Below are 20,712 nucleotides of genomic sequence, written 5' to 3'. Positions count from 1 at the left end.
TGAGCTCCTTTCAGCGGGACTCTGCGAAGGCATGTATTTCGATTTGATCAACTCTGTTCTTAGTGGTCCTTAAAATTGATGTTGTTGCTCTTCAGTTTTTCTGGACTTCCTCAGAGAAAACCTTGTTTCTCCTTGCCCCACGGCCAATCACTGAAAAGAGGGGTGCTCACTCAAAACTCCTCTCAAGTCAGCACATTTTGACCCTGCTCTTCAGCAGAGCCACAGAAACCCGGGCTGGCGCTGGACAAAACTGCTGAAACACTCGTAGGTGAGCGGAGCCGTGCAATGTGCAGCCAATACGAGCCGGTGGAACTGGGCCTAATTATTGCTGGAGGTAGGCACCAGTCTCATCCACCGCAACCCTGCACTGACAAGCAGATATAGGAGACGGATGGATGGATGGATGTGACTATTCCAAAGTACAGTCAACATTGCATAAACAAAGGAACTGTAACACAAGCTGTTTTTCTCCCTGCAGGCGCTGATTTTCTCACATTCAGTATGTGATGTGTGATAACAGCGTTTTGTTAAACTGAACTGTGTTAGACATGGTTTTATTGCTCACTCAAAATACTTCACCAGAAGAGATGCCATGAATTTCATCTGAAAATAATATTTTTTTTTGGACTTTTTCAATGTAAGATTTAACCAGTGTTTGTAAGAAATTATGCAGATATATACTACAGAAATGCACATAACATTTTTATTAGAATACTATACTTTAATTAATCAAATGCATTCCTACTTGAAATAGGATATATTTCTAATCTTTAGTCCACTGATCAGTTGTAACACTGATTAATTCAAATGTTCATCCATAGTGTTTCATAAAATCATAGTGTACAATCATTGTGAATCAGTTTTACTTTACTTCCTCACTGCCATCACATAAACGTTTGCTGCATGTAACCTTGAGATGTTTTAATCCCACTTTAAACTTGATGTTTTTTTTAAGGGGGCAGTTCAATCACATTTTCAGTAACATCGATATGTGCTTAATTTGTTCAGTAGCAGTTTTTTTTAGAATCTTCCTTGAAATGACTTTGCCAAATAAGAACTTCAAAGCATGCAAAAGCACACATAAACAGAGCTGATGCTCTACAATCCTCCTTACACAGCAAGTCATCTGTCTTCCCCCTCAGTGCAGACGTTCCTGGTGCTTTTAGTCTTGAGCAGCTCCTCATAACATACAGTGGTCCCTCTGGTCCCCTGGCTGGGGACAGAGTGTCTTACCCTTTAAGCCATTTTGACAGCCAGCGCACGGAAGACAGTGTATAGTCATGGCTGAGTATGTTCAAATGAACATGGATTTGAGGTAAATTTGCAATGTCACAATGATTTATTCCCTTTATTGGGCTCAACCCTCATTACAAAAAAATGGAAGCATGGGTTTCCAATCTTTTTTTTGTTTTATTTCCAATCAATGCTTGGCTTTGATGAAGAATTTGATTTGAAACATGTGAGACCTTACAGCAATTTTTCCTTTTGTTCTGCTGTGTTATTTGTGTGGTCGCCAATTAGTTTTAAAACTGCTGTCCAAAAACAGCGTATTTATGCTTGACTTGACTGTGGAGAACAGCATAAATGAGTCATAAACTATGCTGGGAAAAGAGACTTTCTGCTTCCCAAGTGCAAGACTTGAAGCAGCCTTTTAAGGGAGTGTTTCTGCCCCTTGCGTGCATATGTGATTCTAGGTGCACAGAACTGTCACAAGCATGTTCCCAACTCTTGCACTGCGTGGCAGGTTTGAGCAACAGAGGGTCAAGCATCTGCTTATCACAGCTGTGTGCTTGCTGAACTTTGCTGAAGTGATGAAATGAAATGCTGTCTTGATCGTGCAGTTTCACACACAAATAATACTCTGTTCCCTCATGGAGCTGAGATTCTCCCGCGCCAAGATAGTTTACTGCCTGCTAATTTTCTTGTGCGTGTTTGGATCATGCTGGCTTGTTTTTTTTTCATGCCCTACTTTTGACACTAATTAAACACCACGTTTTTGCTCCTTTGTCTCGCATCTCTCATCGTGCGAATTTGCATCATGACATGAAGATGTACAAACTCGTTCATGATTTCCTGTTTGTAGATGTGGGTGTTGGCAGTCAATTTTAATGTAGCATGGTTTGAAAAATGTAATTTGTGATTTGTAACATTATATTTGTGTGCACCTGTTAGGAGTAACTCTTTGGGGATTGTTCAGCAATGTTTTACTTTTGTTTTGTTACTTTTCATCATCCTTAAATAATTTAGATAAACAATTTTTTATATTATACTAACCTGGGTGATAACAGTGCAGTTTTCATGTGATGATTTAATTCATTATAGGAACAAGGCTAAACCAACGTGGTCCGATCCAGAAAAGTAATTGTCTCCTGTTTGTTTAGGATTGCCGAGTATTCCATACACAAGCCCAATTACTGCTATAGCTGTTGAATCAACAAATATATATTTCAAAAGAACCTCTCTATAAGAAATAGCCTACTATAGCTTAAAGAGCAACACATAATTCCTAGATCTAAAGAAATTCAAGAACAGATGAGGACCAAAGTCACTCACATCTGTCAGACTGGGAAGAAATATAAAGCTATTCCTAAAGCTCCTCCACAGTAAAGCTTTGGGACTCCTTCACAGTGAGAAAGTGAGAAAACATTGTACAGTGGTATACCTGTCAGGAGAGGCTGACATTCCTAAATTAAGCCCAAGACACACCAGATCCAATTTAGCATCTGATCTGGCAGAAAATTGGATCAGATGCAGTCGTAGCAGTTGCATCTGGTTGAAGTAAATGGGGCTGGGCGGACCACTTGTGATTCTTTGCAACTGTGAGCAACAGCTCAATAAATAATTAATAAAACATTTCAATAAATAGTGCACTTACTCGTGGTAGCAGCTCAAAAGTACAAAAAACTGATATGGGAAACGGCAATTTTCTTTGACCTTGTTTGAGCAGAAACTGCAGCTCTACGGTTCCTGCCTGGCTTGTTTATGTTGAAGGAATTGCCGTTAGATACTCACGAGTGAATACTCGATCTTGTGAGTCCAGTGGTCCATAGAGGGGACCCTCTATGCAGTATATCAGAAGAAGAATTTGGATCAGAGAATGAAGGATTGGAGGCAAGCAGTGTCTTGGTTTTAAGAACATATTGACAATTCATCAAGCAGGTCACGAAAGGACCGAAGATAAAATCTCAGTTATATAGTGTGTGTTCATTATTCAACAATTTAGAAGAGACTGGGTAAAAAGTCGTCAGAAAGAGAGGCTGATTAAAAGCAACTTGATGGTATCAAAACTTTTGGAAAATGTATTCTGGGGATTGACAGAACAAAAATGAAAATTATTGGAAGGTTACACCTGGAGTAAAACTTATGAAACATTTTAGAGCAAAAACATCTTACTAAAACTTAGATGGTGGTGTTAATGTGATGGTCTAGAAATGCTTTGTTGCTTTAGATCCAAAAAAAACTTGCCATAATGGACTTTAATTAATATGAATTCTCCACTAGAAAATCCTAAAAGAGAATATCTTGATTGTGACTTCAAGCCAGATGCACCAGGACTATGATGCAATGTACTCTAGCAATTTACCTCATATGGGCTCAAATAAAAAGGCAAGACGAGTAGAGGTTTTGGAGAGGCCTTGTCAAAGTCCAGGCTTTGGACTATGACTATGGGGTTCCTACAAATTCTGGAAAAGTATTGAATTTGATAGTATTTTTTTCCTAGCTCAGTGAACACCCTTGGGACAGTCAATACGTAGACGCAGACTACGGAAATGGGCATAGTAACCATTTGTACATTTTGCTAGGAAGTAGGATTTTAAATATGAAGGGCAAAGGCCAAGAATACCTTTGTATAGTGGATGTAGATGTGCTATAGGTAAAATGGCAGGTTTTTTATACAAAAAAATTACTAAGTTAAATCATTTTGGTTCTATTTCCACCTCTAATGTGGCATATGCCCTGTATAATTTAAATAAAAAAACAATTAAAACAGGATAAAATGTAATCACAGTAATACAATAAAAAGCTCAAATACTGTAGATGCATTAGTGTGCTCACCCTTAAACTAATATTTAGTTTAAACTACCTTTTGACTAAATTTCTGGGTACATACCTACCATTCATTCTAGAGAATCTGATGAATTTTAAGGACCACTAAGAACATCTGAAGCTATTTTCCATAAGTCTGGACAAAAGGATGCCAAATGGAAGCCATTTCTTCCAAAGACAACATCCAGACTTCCCTAAAATCTTCCAAAACCTTGTAGATTAAAAACACTGCACATGACCCAAAGAAAACCATACCCACAGTGAAATATGATGGTGGCAACATTGCGATCTTTTGCTATATTCTTCTATGTTTACCCAAAAGATGGTTCAATATAGTGTAAGACTAATATGTATGATTGATTGATAAGTTTCTAGGATTTATAAAGAATATTAATATTCTGTTGACTGTATAAGTATTTAAGCATAATGCAGTTACATTTAAATAAATTGTAATTCATTGATCAAGCAAATACATAAAAGAAGCAGATAACAAGATAAGTCATTCTTTAGCCTCAAATACATTATTTTTTGTATTTATTGTATTCTCTTGATACAAAGTAAACAAGAATAAAGTTATGAGTTTGTTAAAACACGTCAACATTTCGCAAAACATCCACTCACTTAAATGTGTCTGTGCTGGTATTTCTGCTGCGTCTGCATGTTCCCTGGTCAAATAGAAAAGTTAGAAAGAGAAAAATGTCACAAAGTTATTCCTCTCTCTCTACCTATCCTTTCCTCTTCGTTGCTGTGCCTTCATGTTGAGATCTAAGGAGTCATTGGCACTGGATGCAGAAGCTGTTCGTGCAGCCACAAGACAGCATAAGCTTTCAATTTTGGTGGTCAAGCCTTCAGCTTTCTGTTTTATGTTTGATACAAGGATTTGCATTTGACCCATAAGAGGAATCCACAAAGATACAAATTTACTCTACAAAGGTAATATGTCTGAAACAGCATGACCACACAGCATGCACACAGCAGCAAATACTCCCAACAAGACGATTTGTTTTTTTTGGTTTGTTCTACAATTGAAACTTTTTAAAACCAGAGATTGTTTATATTGAGTGATATAAACTGAACACAATCTTTCAAGTTAAAATAGAGTCTCTTGGTCTTGTTCAAAAATTGTCATTAATGTACTCATAAGAAATTTTACATTAAGAGCCTATCGCTGAAATTTTATATTCATTATTAGGGAAACCTGGCACTCATAGAAATATTTGTGATTTTGTAATTTTACTTCAGGGCGGCATGTCTAATTTTAGTATGATGCCCAGGCAATGCAAGAACAAATATTGAACAAAATAGACAGAAACACATACGCAAAGACATAAATTGTGTATTTTACAGCAAAATAGCTTCAAAGCATCTTAGGATATCATAACCTCCTCAGGTTACCATTAATGCACGTTGAATGCTTATTCTCCAAAGGCTTCACATGAGTGGAACATGGCAGGCATGTCTAGCTGCTACCAGTTCAATGCCTAGTCCCAGACATGGCTCAGCATAAATGAATGTGAACGACATGAGCAGATAAATCCCAGAGCACAGTTGTTTGCTGAAAAATGTACCTTGCACCAGGATAACATATGTCCCAAGGCAGATCCATTCTAAAAATACTTTATATATATATATATTTAATGGCAACAAAAAATGCAGCCGAAGTTTACATTAATCACCTTTCATTTCTGATCCTGTGAATGTAAATTCATGTGAATACACAATATATACCCTGTACATGAGAAGGAGAAAAAAGGTCATGAATTGCAGATGGATCAATTAAAACTAATAAAAGATACCCCCTTTTTGTCACAGTATATCCAAGAATGAATGGTTTCCTAATTGCAGTAGAATAGAACAAAAGGTTTTGAGAGACTGCTTTCCAGGTGGTGAGGGATTATGCTCAGCTGCTTATGCATTCATCTTAATTAGACATTACTCGCTCTTGTGTATTTGTAACTGCTTTGTGAAAGAATATGCAAAATGTTTGATACTTTCTCAGTTAGACCTTTTTATTCCTACATTTCAGGGAAGAGGCATTGATGTCCACGTACTTCGAGTCAGTGCAGGACCTGTTGGCATCTTTTGGGCCTGTCCGTGACTGCTCCAAAGACAACGGTGGCTGCAAAAAAAATTTTAAGTGTGTATCTGATCGACAGATGGACTCCTCGGGATGCATGGTAAGCCGATTTCTGTGTACGATACCTTATCTTTTGTCCATACCTAAACAGGATTTCAAATGAGGTGTGTGTACTCTTAGGTTTAAGCAGGAATGGAAATTACTGGCCGGTGTTGCCCGCTCAGGGCAGTAACAAGCCCGCCCCAACCTTTTGGCTGAGGGTTTGTTTTTTTTACAGGAGCTATGTGAATATGTATCGCAAACAGCACTCTCCTGGGAAGTTTGTGGTTTCAGAGGAAACAAGATTCACCTGCAATTTTAAAACCGTTAAATTTCTCCATACAACAAACTCAAATTTTAGAGTTCAGGCAGCACCTAGGAAACAATTTCAAGGTCTCCTTGTCTTTAGTAACTTTCTCCAGCACCTCCAAGTAAAATCCCCAGCCACTCTCAGGCCAGCTCAGACTTATAATCCCTTCAGCAAGACCTGGCATGCCAATGAGACCCTTGAATGGAGATGCCCAGCAGGCATCCTTGTTAAATTTCAGATCCACCACAACTGGTACATCGTAGTGTGGGTATCTTCTAGATTTCCAAACACTGCCCTGAACTGTGAGAGGAAACGAAGGAAGCATCATTTTACTCATATATTAGTGTGCCATTTTAGTGCTGTAAGTGCCCAGGGCTTGTGGTCACAGGCGGAAACTTAGGAAGAAAGCCATACCCTTAAATAAGGAGTGGAGCTTTATTTCTCAGTGGTGTGGTGAAATTGTAATACTGGAAGGATATTTTGGAACCAACATGATGGTGTAAATAAGCATTAAAACTTTTTATATTATAGGCAGTGTTTTTAAAAGTATTCCTATCCTTTGAACATTAAAATGTTTGTCACATTTCAACCACAAACGTCAATATATTTTATTGGAACTGTATGTGATAGTTGTGTGTTATTCTGATCTACCAGGAAAAGGCAAGCGAAGTTGGTTGCCACAGCGCAACCCACAGTGTTTTAAAGGGCATCAAAGGAAACCTGACAAAAAAATCACAAAGCATATGCATAAAAGCATTGTATAAAAGTAAAAAAAAAGAAAGGTGGCTTTGAAACTTTGTGAAAATAAAACCCTTGAAGTTGTGATGTGGATAAACCTTATGTCCCCTTTTACTCTGATACCCTAAATAAAATGCAGTGCAAAAAAAAAAAAAAAAATCACATAATCCGTATAAATGCACAAAAATGGACATAATCAGTAAGTAGAGGGTTCTTGAGTGTGATTCAATCTTAGTAAAATACAGTTGTTCCGTGAAGGCCTCTGAAGTTCATTAGAGAACAGTGGAGAACAAACAGCGCCATGAAGACCATGGAACAAACAAGACAGATCAGGGATTAAGTTGTAGTAGAGGATTCAAGGCAAACATTTCACAGAGCACTGTTTGGTCCACCAACCTCGTGTCCCACGCAACGACTGCCAGAATGGAATAACCACAAATCTACCGAGACACCTACACCTAAACTGATAAACAGAGCGGCTGCTTATGTACTATTTGGCAATGTACAGTATAATGCCTTTTGAAATATATCTGTTTCATTGTAAAAAGGTTATGTATACTGCAAAACAATTGGGGGACATTAAGACTGACATGTTACGTTATGATCTCATTTTATTTAGAATTCTTTTAAAAAAGATTGTCTGACAGTCAAGGAATAAAACTCTGGTGCTCTTTGAGTGCCCATATGTTGTCAAATAATTTGTCGCTTTATTCATAAGAATCACAGTTGCATTATTTCTGCTGCAATGGTGCACATGCACAGTGTACATGATGAGACATGTTGCACTCATGTTGCAGCAATGTTTAACATAGCCAGAGGATCTGCCGGACTGGTTTATCTGGTGATCAAAGTAGGTATGCCGATGTGTAAAATGTGTAAGATGTTATGAATCAAGTTTGCTTAGATGGACCTGACGGTTGACAAAGAGAAAGATGTACATTTATTGCAAAATTCTTTCTAATATACAGATTGGACACGGAGATAGAGAGTAGATCGCCACAGCGAGGGCTCAGAGGAACAATCCTGAATCCATAACTGAGATCAGAGTAAAGAGATCGGAGTTAAGAGCAGAGCAGAGAGAAATCCTTCACTTACTGCAACAGTGAGGGAAAAATTGGGGATAGAGTAAGGGTTAGCAGAAATAATCCACTCAGTTGTTAAAGAAAAAAAAAATTAAATGGATGAGAGGCTAAGGGGGAAAACAGAAACAAGGCTTTTTAAGCATGAACAAGGCAACACTGTGACCCAAGGCTACAAACAATCTGGCATGGAGCACAGGAAACCCAGGCTATGTAAAGGATAACCATCAGGTGTGGGGCAATAAGCTAATCAGCTGAGGAGCTGCAGCGCAGCACCCAGTAGCCTTTTTGGAAGTAGGGAAAAAAGGCTGAACTTAACAAAACATGATTCAATGCGGTACCGCGCGCGAGCTATTTTTAGAAACACAACGTCACGATGACGTCACATCACGTGGTACGCAGTAGGGCATGCTTGCATAGTCCGCCGCTGCTTTGCTTTAAAAGAGACGTGCGTTACCCTTGGTTTTACTCGGTAAACAAATGCTTTTTCCAAATCTAAGACCATGGTTTTTAAACATTGTTGCTATGGAACGTGCAACAGCGACTCGAGGTACGCTGATCGGCCGCATATGAAGGATGTTTTCTTCAAGACTGCCAAGGAGAAATGTATGCGCTGGGACCGGGGCGGTCGACCTACACAACAGTTCAACCCGGAAAAAGTTACCAAATTCAAGTACATATGTAGCAAGCATTTTGTCGGAGGAAAGGGCACAACCGAAGAACATCCTGACCCAATTCCAGCGACATCAAGTCAAGGTAAGAGTATTTTGGTGGCCGACATGTTAATAAAGTAGCGCCTGCTACCATGACAGCATATAGGCTGTCATGGTAGCAGGCGCTAACATGATAGCCTGCTACCAGGATAGCTTACTCAAAAACATTTCAAATGAGACAAACATTAAACATATACCCATTCCTGGACGGTGATTACAAACAAACAACAACAAAAAAAAAAAAACGGCCGACGCTGCCATTATCGCCGCGCAGGAAAAAAAAAACAAAGCTTACCGTTCATCAACTCGGCCAGTTTTCCAGTCTTTTTAAACCCTCGAACCTCAAGCCATCGTTTGAGCTGAAGGTTGGTGTGTTCTTCCACAGTTCGACCAGTAATCCGTGTGCCTGGGACATCGTCTTGGGAAAGTTTAACGGCTGTAAAGTCGGTCATATCTGTTATCCGTGCGTTCTCTCCTGTATGCGTTCTCTACCTGTATGCCCTACCTAAGCGGCAAAAGGGGCGTTGCTCTTGAGACGGTGACGTCACGTGCGCGGTACCGCATTGTGACATAGGATGGTGATGTGGGAGCATAATTTCCCTGTGGCATGATGGTTTTAAATACCATTAAAATGAAAAGCTTATATGCAATAGTGTAGCAGGGGTATTAGTCATACGCTCCACAAATTTGACCTTTGTGGAAAAGTAGCAAGAAGAAAGCGATTGTTGAAAGTAATAAGGAGTCCCACTTAAAGTTTGCCGCAAGCAATGTGAAAGACAAAGCAACATGTGGAAGAACATAACCTACTCAGGGGAGAGCAAACTGAAACCGTGTGGCTTACATCCAAAATACCACAATATGGGTGGAGAAATACTAATACTGCAGGGCCCATGGTAACATATGGAGCAGCATCGTAGTTTTGAGTTGCTTATATTCATCAGGGGACAGCGGGCCTAAACACAATTAAGAGTGTGTGACAAGACTTTAAAAAATTGATGTTCAGGCACTTTTATCAAATCTAGCTAGGTTTTAGATTTTGCAAAAAAAAAAAAAAAAAAACTTTGGTGTTCTCTATAGATATGCAGTTGTGCACTGCTTTGTATCGGCTTACATCAAATCTCAATGACATTGATTTAAGCCTCTCAATCTGAAAAGCTGGAACCTCAACTTGGACCCCCTGTATACAGTAGCACTCTCCCAAAGTTTAAGAGTTCAGTTCAATTCAGTTTATTTATATATACACTTTAAACAAAATTTTAAAAAGTTTTCTATTTAAGGATACCCAGCAGATTGCATTAAGTCAGTTAAGAATAAAGATTGTAAGAGTCCAACAAAAAGTAAACAAAACTTTTAAATACATGAAAGTAAAACAAAAAAAAAACATAATCGTCTATTGTCATAAACACAATATCTTTCAAATATAGCAAGCTAAACAAAATGTTTTATTACTTTCATGTTTACATTATTTGTAAAAATATTTTATATGCTGTTTATGAGTGATCACAATGCAGTTTATTGTGTTGCATTCACTGTAGACAGACTCACCTACAGTGACTGTCTTCAAAAAATCTGGTTGGTCCAAGTAACATCTGTTATCCAATTTGGCACAGATAGTAATTAACCTTATATGGATAAACCTTACAAAATATGAATTAATAGTTTTAATCCTATCTTTACCTGATTTAGATAAAGATAGGGTTTCTGGGAAAATGTTTTATGTCATTTTATTTCATTTAAACTTCATGAGAGTGTTTTGTATGAAGTGTTTTGACCACTTGCTTTATGAAAATTACTTTGACTTTAAATGTAAGATTGTAAACTAAAGTGCAAATGAGATTTGAACCTGCCATATTTTATAGTGCAGGGTGACAGGAAACTTCAGGTTCTGGACAGCAGGGCAGGCCTGCGTTGTAAATTAATTAAATTGATGAGCCATCTTAATTACTGGAGGACAGTTCTCTGCGTCATTAAGAGCTTGGAAGCGGCTGTAAATCGATGAGTCTTTTGGTTGTTTGTGACAGTCAAAGACAAATTTATAAAGAGCTTTTTTTGCTTCTGTATTATTAATATTCTTTATTAAAAAATGTATCCAGCGTCTTGTTACTACACTCACAAAGCTGTTGTACAGATACCATTGCTGGTTTTGCAGACCAGATGGGACAACTGGCCTAATGTATAATGGGCTGGCAGTGACCATATATATTATATTAATTATTAAATATTATGAATGACAAACATTAGGTGATCCGTCGCTTTTATGCATTTTACAGCTTTTTAGTGTTTCGTCCCCAACCATAACCTTAAATCATAGTTATAATTTATTACATCTAAACACATCTCATTCCATTTAAATATAATCTGACCAAAATGTGTTGGCCCAACTTCCTTTTTTTTTTATTTTATCTCAGTTTTTTTTTCTAAAAATGTGTTATTATATATTCTTCCCATATAATAAACTCCCTGAATAGTAATGATGTAATATGATATTGTGACATATTTGCTATTTTAGGAGTGTGGAAACAGGGTTTCTACTGCACTGTATTTTATCCTGGCAACATCTGTTTTTATACTGTGGACTGCTTATGCATAGGACTTGCATATTTTGCTCACTGTAACTAAGGGAGAGAGTGAGCTTGTACACCAGAAAGGTTGTTGTTGTTCAAATTAAATCTTAGCTTGGTTGTGCTGCAGATGTTAGATTTTGTTTTCCTAAGGCAAAGGCTACAGGTGAGAGAGTTAGAGTTGAAATAGAAGCTGTCCTTTCTGCAGTCAAATGAACCTTGTGTATAAACAAATTATAGTGGTAAAGAGGAGCTTTTTTTCAAGCAGATTTGCAAGCAATTTTGAATGTATTATTTGTTTTCTTTTTTGTTACAGAAACCTCTTACTTGTGGGAAAGCCTATAGAAAATATATAATCCTCATATGCATTTCTATCTAACCCGGATATGTAAACTAGAGTTGGAAACCAAGTAAGGTGCATGTGGGTTGTCTTTCTGTCATTAGTGCGATATAGCTCTAGGTTTTTAATGAACTGCTGCAGCAGAAAACAAAAGAAGTGATTACAATAAAAAAAAATAATACATATATGTGGCCTCTTAAATATCATTACTTTTTCATATCAAAAATAATTTCTTTGAGCTTAAACTCAGATGGTTTTAGGTCCTAAAAACGCTTCTTTTAGGGCACTATTTTATTCACATACCCACAACCTACTGTCAACAGTACTTACCTATGAGACAATATGATCCCTATATTCAAGTGTGGACTGCCATCATCAAGCAGTATTTAACTCCTTCCTTATTTTTCCCATGCTTCTGCAAGCATTTTCGGTTGCTGTCCAGATGCCACCTCTGGGTTTGGACAGGGATGTCAGATTACCCAACCAAGCTTGGTACCAACTGGTAGACAAACTTTATGGTTATAATCGCTGCGCTGTGTCGTTTTTTTTTTATTTGCATAGGTTTTTTTTTTATAGACATGCAACTGTCCAGTTATTTTCTTACTCTAAATGTATTTCTATGGGTGGGAATTATTTAAATGAACTATGTTCTACCATCTAAAACACTCGTTTAAATTCACTTAAACAGGTATTTAAATTCATTTACCAAAGAAAGCAAATGGTGGAAAGATTTTTTTTGCGACAGATAATTCATATTACTTTCTGCAAAACTGTGGATACATCTTTTTTTCCTAATTTTTCTTATTTTTTTTTCTGTCAGATGTGTGGCTGGGGATTTCAAAAACCCTTGCACCACACAGGGGACTTAAAAAATCCATTCCTCAGAGCTGTCTTCTGCCCTTAGGACAATTGATATTAGGGTTGTAAAAATCACTGATATTTCAGTGTAATTGATGCTAAAAAAAATAATTATTCAAAGGTATGTGTGTTAAACAAATTACATAAACATAACCTCTTTAGTGAACAAGGCAAACACTAAAGCATTGTTTAAAAGGACTTCCCCTATGAGGCAGATGGACAAGACATGATGAAAGGTTGAACGTAGCTACTAGCTACGCTAAAACTACGTACTAAAACCATGTGATAGATCTTTGAGAGCATCTTAAATAGGTCAGTAAAGGGGTGTGGCATTGATATGGGGTAGAGCAAGCAACCCATGTTTGATGGCCAGAGTTCTCAACTTGGCCATCCTGGGTTTGAGTCCCGGCCCATGGACTTTAGCTGGACGCCCCCAACCCCCCCCCCCCCCCCCCCCCCCTCTCTCTCTCACTTGCTGTCTCTCTCTCTCTCTCTCTCTCTCTCTCTCTCTCTCTCTCTCTCAACCCTGTTTCAAGCCTACTGTTAATAAAGACCACTAGGTCAGTAAAGCTCCTGTAGCTGCAACAGACTGAAATTGTACAGGAAAAACTGAAATTGTCCAGGGCTGCTCCTGAGTACCTTTGCATGGACCGGATCCTTGTTTACACTGTAAAAAATGGTTTGCGTCAGATCAACGTTTGTATTGAAGCACAATTTTATTTTGATTAGATTGATCCTGTCTTTTTCCCTCAGTAGTAACATTTATTTGCATTAACAGCAAATTAACAGGCAAATGGAAACACACAATTGCACACTAAAGATAAGTAGTCATAATAAAATAAAGTAATAGCATACCCGAATCAAAGGTGTACACTTCAATTAAGGATATTAACACTTATACTATTACTTTTATCTTGCCAAACAGGAAAGAGACAGTTTCAACATATATGTTTCTTTAATTTGGTTGAACAGCCTCCTAGTTACTAGTTTTGTCCAAATAAAAATGTTAAACTTTTGTCATATTGCAATTGATCATATTTTCTGCTCTTATAAAGAACTTTGTGTCTTCAAAAAATTTTGCCGAAGAGTCGAAGATGGCATCGAGTAGTTTTCTTTGTATTGGCATTACATTTGAAATGTTAGTATTGTGACACCCTTGTTGATGTGTATTTACAATGGATTAAATTAGAAAAGTTGAAGTTTACTCTATTTAGCCTCTTTTCGCTTTTCACTTCTGCTTCGACAGAGAGGCTGTCATTTTATTCTTGTGCCATCTGGGTTCAGCAGGCTGCATATGGGGATCTTAAAACCTTAAGGTTTTCGTACTGGCACCTTCTTTTTTCAGTTCCCTGTGTTTTCTAAAGTAGAGTTGTGATTTTTTTTTAAATTTTATCAATAAGTGGTATTGTATGGAGGACCAAGTCTTCCATAATTAAAAATAAATACAGAAATAAATAAATGCTCAATAAATAAATATGCATACAATTATGTGCCACCAAAAATATAATAAACAAATAAATGTAGGTAGAAAATAAATTATACAGTGAGACAAAATGTATATATCTCCTTTAATTAGCCAGTTTATTTATTAATTACTTATTTTTTTAAGTATTTATTTATGTGCATGTTATAATATTTTTGTCTGTTTTATTCTTTCTTTGTATTTTTTGCCCTATTTATTTCTCCGATGCTATTTATTTCTGCCTGTCCTTTTTACATTTCTGTTTGTCTTTTTTACATTTCTGTCTGTCCTTTTTACATTTCTGTTTCTCGTTTTTACATTTCTGTCTGTCCTTTTTACATTTCTGTTTCTCGTTTTTACATTTCTGTCTGTCCTTTTTACATTTCTGTTTCCCGCTTTTACATTTCTGTCTGTCCTTTTTACATTTCTGTTTCTCGTTTTTACATTTCTGTCTCTTCTTTTTACATTTCTGCCTGTCCTTTTTACATTTCTGTATGCATTTCTGCCTCATTATGCAAATGAGGAGGGGCTGTGTCTTAAGGGCTCAACTTCTTCCCATTGGTTGGTTAGCATTTTACTGCATCGGTCAAATCTACATGGCTTTCCCCCGCACTAAAGAATTGTTTAGTAATGTCAAACTCAGCAGGCAGACGTTCAGTGGCCGACCTCTTAAGGGAAGCTGCTAATAGACTGGAAGAGTTAGAACGCTGTACATTTGGGATCTGAAATGTTTTTCGGTGGTTTCAGATTCGGCTTTCCAGATCAATAACTCATCGGCGGATGATTTATTCTACAAAACAGACACCTCTCCGCAACCACCGCATGGCAGACACTGAGCTACAACCGTAGTTTCCTCAAAACGAGTCTTAGTCCGTGGGCCAGAATCTGTGGGACGTCTCCTTAAAAAGTTTCGTATGAACTGTCAGACGGCAACTTTCTTCCACCGGGAAAAGTTGCTACACATAGCAGTGATCTCAAAACACCAATGTTCCCACGTTTCACTTGCACATTAAGTTATTGCTGATAAAAAATCTAAACGGTTGCGCTCCCGTCCGAGAGGTCACGTGATTCGATTTTTGCTGCTCAGCCAATCAGATCGCTGTATTGTCAGCTGAGTGCGTTCAATCTGTAAGCTGTTGTGAAAATTTGTTTCCAGACGAAGAAAGCCCAATAATAGTATTTTCTGGCGCCAGTTGGCAAAGATCTTGATGGCAAGGGAAAAGAAATAGCCCAGACCATCCATCATCCATTTTCTAACACGCTTATCCCTGCTGGGTTCGGACCAGTGCCGATCTCCAGCTGTCAATGGGCGAGAGGCGGGGTATAAACTGGACAGGTCGGCAGTCCATCACAGGGCAGAAATAGCCCAGACTTTTGCTCATTTTGCTGTGATATCACCAAGACCTGCTGCGCTAGGATAGCACAGCCAAACGACTTATCCCCGGCAGAATTTGGATCCCCTGCGTCGGGAGTGCATTCAGCTGGAAGAATGAATCCAGTAAACTCCGCCTCATCTCCAACCGGCGTGGAAATGAAGATGTTTTACTTTTCTTAACGAAATATAGCGATGGTGTCGTTACATTGTCGTTCAGTTAGTGGGTTAAAACTGAAAATGTAACACTTGTTAGTGCTATCATAAAGGATTGTTATGTCGGTTAAAACTCCATTGATCACTCAATATAACACGTTATGAGAAAGAAAACAGCTCTGTCATTTCCACATGTGTCACAAAAATATTAGCTTTATGTTATTAGATTGTCGCATGTCTGTCTGCTTAAACCAAAAATCCACCTTCATGAGTCCATCACAGCTGTCTACTTGTTCATCTTTTTTCTTTTTCTTTTTTGGTAGCTAGACCCGCATGAATAGATCATATAAAGCGGATTTCACGTGTGATCAAATAAACACTGAATAAAGGTACAGCCAAAATTATCAGATTTAATAAGATTTTAATTCAACCAAGAACCATATAGAGATATTAACTATATTAAGAAAACGAGATATGCCGATTTTAAAAACAGAACAATGTATTAGGATTTTAAAAAATCAATTTCATTTTATTAGAATGTGATGTTTAAAAATATTTAGACTTCACAAAGCTGAAGGTTAAAACTTTTATTGATTTCAAACATTCTCCCGACGCAGGGGATCCAAATTCTGCCGGGGATAAGTCGTTTGGCTGTGCTATCCTAGCGCAGCAGGTCTTGGTGATATCACAGCAAAATGAGCAAAAGTCTGGGCTATTTCTGCCCTGCGATGGACTGCCGACCTGTCCAGTTTATACCCCGCCTCTCGCCCATTGACAGCTGGAGATCGGCACCGGTCCGAACCCAGCAGGGATAAGCGTGTTAGAAAATGGATGATGGATGGTCTGGGCTATTTCTTTTCCCTTGCCATCAAGATCTTTGCCAACTGGCGCCAGAAAATACTATTATTGGGCTTTCTTCGTCTGGAAACAAATTTTCACAACAGCTTACAGATTGAACGCACTCAGCTGACAATACAGCGATCTGATTGGCTGAGCAGCAAAAATCGAATCACGTGACCTCTCGGACGGGAGCGCAACCGTTTAGATTTTTTATCAGCAATAACTTAATGTGCAAGTGAAACGTGGGAACATTGGTGTTTTGAGATCACTGCTATGTGTAGCAACTTTTCCCGGTGGAAGAAAGTTGCCGTCTGACAGTTCATACGAAACTTTTTAAGGAGACGTCCCACAGATTCTGGCCCACGGACTAAGACTCGTTTTGAGGAAACTACGGTTGTAGCTCAGTGTCTGCCATGCGGTGGTTGCGGAGAGGTGTCTGTTTTGTAGAATAAATCATCCGCCGATGAGTTATTGATCTGGAAAGCCGAATCTGAAACCACCGAAAAACATTTCAGAACCCAAATGTACAGCGTTCTAATTCTTCCAGTCTATTAGCAGCTTTCCTTAAGAGGTCGGCCACTGAACGTCTGCCTGCTGAGTTTGACATTACTAAACAATTCTTTAGTGCGGGGGAAAGCCATGTAGATTTGACCGATGCAGTAAAATGCTAACCAACCAATGGGAAGAAGTTGAGCCCTTAAGACACAGCCCCTCCTCATTTGCATAATGAGGCAGAAATGCATACAGAAATGTAAAAAGGACAGGCAGAACTGTAAAAAACGAGAGACAGAAATGTAAAAAGGACAGACAGAAATGTAAAAGCGGGAAACAGAAATGTAAAAAGGACAGACAGAAATGTAAAAACGAGAAACAGAAATGTAAAAAGGACAGAAAGAAATGTAAAAACGGCAAACAGAAATGTAAAAAGGACAGACAGAAATGTAAAAACGAGAAACAGAAATGTAAAAAGGACAGACAGAAATGTAAAAAAGACAAACAGAAATGTAAAAAGGACAGGCAGAAATAAATAGCATCGGAGAAATAAATAGGGCAAAAAAATACAAAGAAAGAATAAAACAGACAAAAATATTATAACATGCACATACATAAATACTTAAAAAAAATAAGTAATTAATAAATAAACTGGCTAATTAAAGGAGATATATACATTTTGTCTCACTGTATAATTTATTTTCTACCTACATTTATTTGTTTATTATATTTTTGGTGGCACATAATTGTATGCATATTTATTTATTGAGCATTTATTTATTTCTGTATTTATTTTTAACTATGGAAGACTTGGTCCTCCATAGTATTGTGCTGTTTACACTGCAGACTTTTAATTTCATTACAAATTGCTTGATTGAAGGAGTTGCTTTTGGTGGAAGCGGCTAAAAAACATATTTAGTTTCAGATTTTTGAGTCTAACATTCTGAAATGAAAAATATAGTGCAAAAAAAGAACAATCAGTGCTTTGAACTCTGGGAATGTCCTGTGTTCTTGCACATGATCCTTTGTGTCAAATTGGGTCCACCCAAGTTCTTTGAGTGTTTGGGGAAATTTGTTCATAGCGTGCATTGTCTGCAACACTTTCACGTTGAAGTTAAAGGTCGAGCATTTAATGACATTAATGTAAGGACCCAAGTTTGTCAAGCAAAAAAAAAAAAAAGAAAAAAAAGAAAACTCCTTGGACAGGTTTTGCTGTGTGATGGGTTTGCTTAAAAACTTTGTTATCATAGGAATATATTTTTCAAAGGTGTTAGCTTTCTACGTTGGCTTTTAAACATTTTGCATACCTACAAGGCCGGACTTGCAATCTGGCACTCTCCCAGGAGGCTAAAATGCCTTCTGGGCAGAACAACTGTTTTGTTGTTTAACCAGCCAACAGAACAGGTAGGCAGATTTTCTTCTTTTTCCTGACGATGAGCTGGTCCCAGTCAAACATTTAACCACGTGGGCTTTATTAAACTGCACACATGCAAAAACAACAACAAAAAACAGTTACATCATGCAAAAGTGGATCAGTTAAAATGCTATAAAGGCAAAAAAGACAACTCACAAAACAATGGGACCTTCAGGCAGAGGATGCTAAATATATAAAACTCAACCTGCTTCATTGTGGTGGTGTCAGTAGCAGTGATTAGAATCAGCGAAGGAGGTCAGGGCAAGAGGGAGAACAGCGATTGTAGGAGGCAAAAGGAAGCACTGACCTCTGCAGTATAAATGTGTTTGATTTTAGATGTCTCCGTTTTAATTTCCACTTTACCCATAAGTGTGGAAACATTTATTGATAATTTAGCTATTGCTGGAGACAAAATAGATTGTTTTATTTTAGGTGCCTTTATTAAAACACAGGCTTACAGAACAGGCTGTGTTCTGTAAGATGCCTACAGGCTTGATGCCTACCAAAAAAACATGGAAAGTTGTGGTTGCATATATTTTCGTGGTTATTGTTTCATCTAGTTATCATTTACAGCTTTTCTATAAATCTAACTCTAAATACATGCAATGCTTTCTGTGTGGAATAACTGCAAAGATTTCATGCTATTATTTTATGCTAAGGAGAAGGAGAAATAAAATAGCAATTCATTACATGTGTTCTTGTGGATATACTATAACAGAATGTGTACGTCACAATGTAATTGCTGTTAACCCAGTTCATTGGGGCTTTTTCCCCTGCAAGAAAGACACTTTTTGATAGTTTTTCTTAAATAAAATAAATACATTTTGACCATTTTCATTTAGCAGAGATTCAAATGCCTTAAACACTCGGTTATGGTTTTTGAAACGTTGCAGAACCAGTGGAAGAAGACAAAGCCATCTGGATGACATGCAGAGAACTAATGTTTTGTTTTTATTTATTTTTTTGTTTTTCCAGAAGATTGTGCCTTATGCCTCTATTGGCATTTTTCTTCCCTACCATGCTTGACAAAACAAACAAAAAATAGTCAAAAGAGCCAGACTTTGTTCTTTGGCCCTGCTTTATTTCTGATTCATGTGACAACTACTGTGACTTTGTGACAAAAGTCAGTAATTAGGGAGTAGTCTTCCTTTATTATGACGTCCACTTTTTTTACAATGTAATAATACCTCTGGCTGCTGCATAGCCATTGTGGTAGTAGCATCATGCAGAGGACAGTGTGCAAAGTGCTGACACTTTCAAACATACTTTTTAAAAAGTAACTGCAGCTTTATGGTTGCCTTCTGCTAGGATCCATGTCATGCTTTCAGATACATTCATTCATGTTTTAAAAAAATGTGGCTTCCATTGACTCTTGAACTTATAGACTTTGCTGTAAATGGCTTTTTGCACCAGCAACTAAGACCTTTCAGTTTGACAGGAAATGCATTTTTCTACATGCATGATCTCTGTGTAGGGCATTGATGCAGTAGCAATTATCCAAAGGAATATCATATGGGGCTTAATAGATGAGAGTACGGTATTGGTAGCATATATTCTGAAAGTCTGTGTGTCATTTGGGAAATTTTTGGAAGCTGTTTGGCTATAAATGTGACAAATGTGTTTGTTTGTTTTTTGTTGTTTTACTTGAACCACCAACCCAGAAGAAAATTTGGACCTGTCAAACGAAATATGTTGACGACTCAGAAAAGACACAATATTGTTTTTCATATTTTTTACACTATTGTGGAGTGCTTGAGTTTATTGAAATGAGTTGCAGACTCCAGAAGTAAAGAATGGGACTTCAGTTTTGCTTTTTTCATCTCACATAAAGAGACAGCAATACTGTTCCCCCATAGTGTGCATTTTACCCTGTTCCTATGCATCTGTGTCCCTGACAACTGAGCATTATGACTTCCTCTGCTGCAGAACACTGCTCACGTTTCATCATTACAATTGAATTTCAGTTCATTGTTGTTGAAGGCGAATGCATGGGAACAATTTCTGATATTTATTGTATTTTGGATTAAAAGTTTATTTTAAAGCAATGCAAAGATACGCAAGGCACTGTTGAAGCCATACAAGCTAAAAAAGATTTGTGTAGACTGGAGTTAATGAAAAATGGCCTTAAGAGGGACAAGCAATAATGCGGGTTCTGACAATTCAGTAACAGTAAAAGTACAGCCAGAGACATTCATTTAAATCATTTTTGTCTGG

The 20,712-nt window shown here is 37.7% G+C and overlaps 1 protein-coding gene across 1 annotated transcript in view; it reads left to right on the top strand.

Moving 5' to 3' along the window:
* Positions 1-6,075: 6,075 nt before the first annotated feature.
* LOC105934496 (astrotactin-2) overlaps positions 6,076-20,712 on the top strand; it is a 160,208-nt gene continuing 145,571 nt past the window's right edge. Inside the window, exon 1 of the mRNA XM_036140219.1 lies at positions 6,076-6,224. Coding sequence (XP_035996112.1) covers positions 6,087-6,224 — 138 coding nt within the window. The 5' untranslated portion in view covers positions 6,076-6,086. The remainder of the gene's footprint in view (positions 6,225-20,712) is intronic.

This window comes from Fundulus heteroclitus, chromosome 8 (genome assembly GCF_011125445.2).
Source record: "Fundulus heteroclitus isolate FHET01 chromosome 8, MU-UCD_Fhet_4.1, whole genome shotgun sequence".
Lineage (NCBI taxonomy): Eukaryota > Metazoa > Chordata > Actinopteri > Cyprinodontiformes > Fundulidae > Fundulus > Fundulus heteroclitus.
This window is presented reverse-complemented; position numbering and strand designations above follow the sequence as displayed.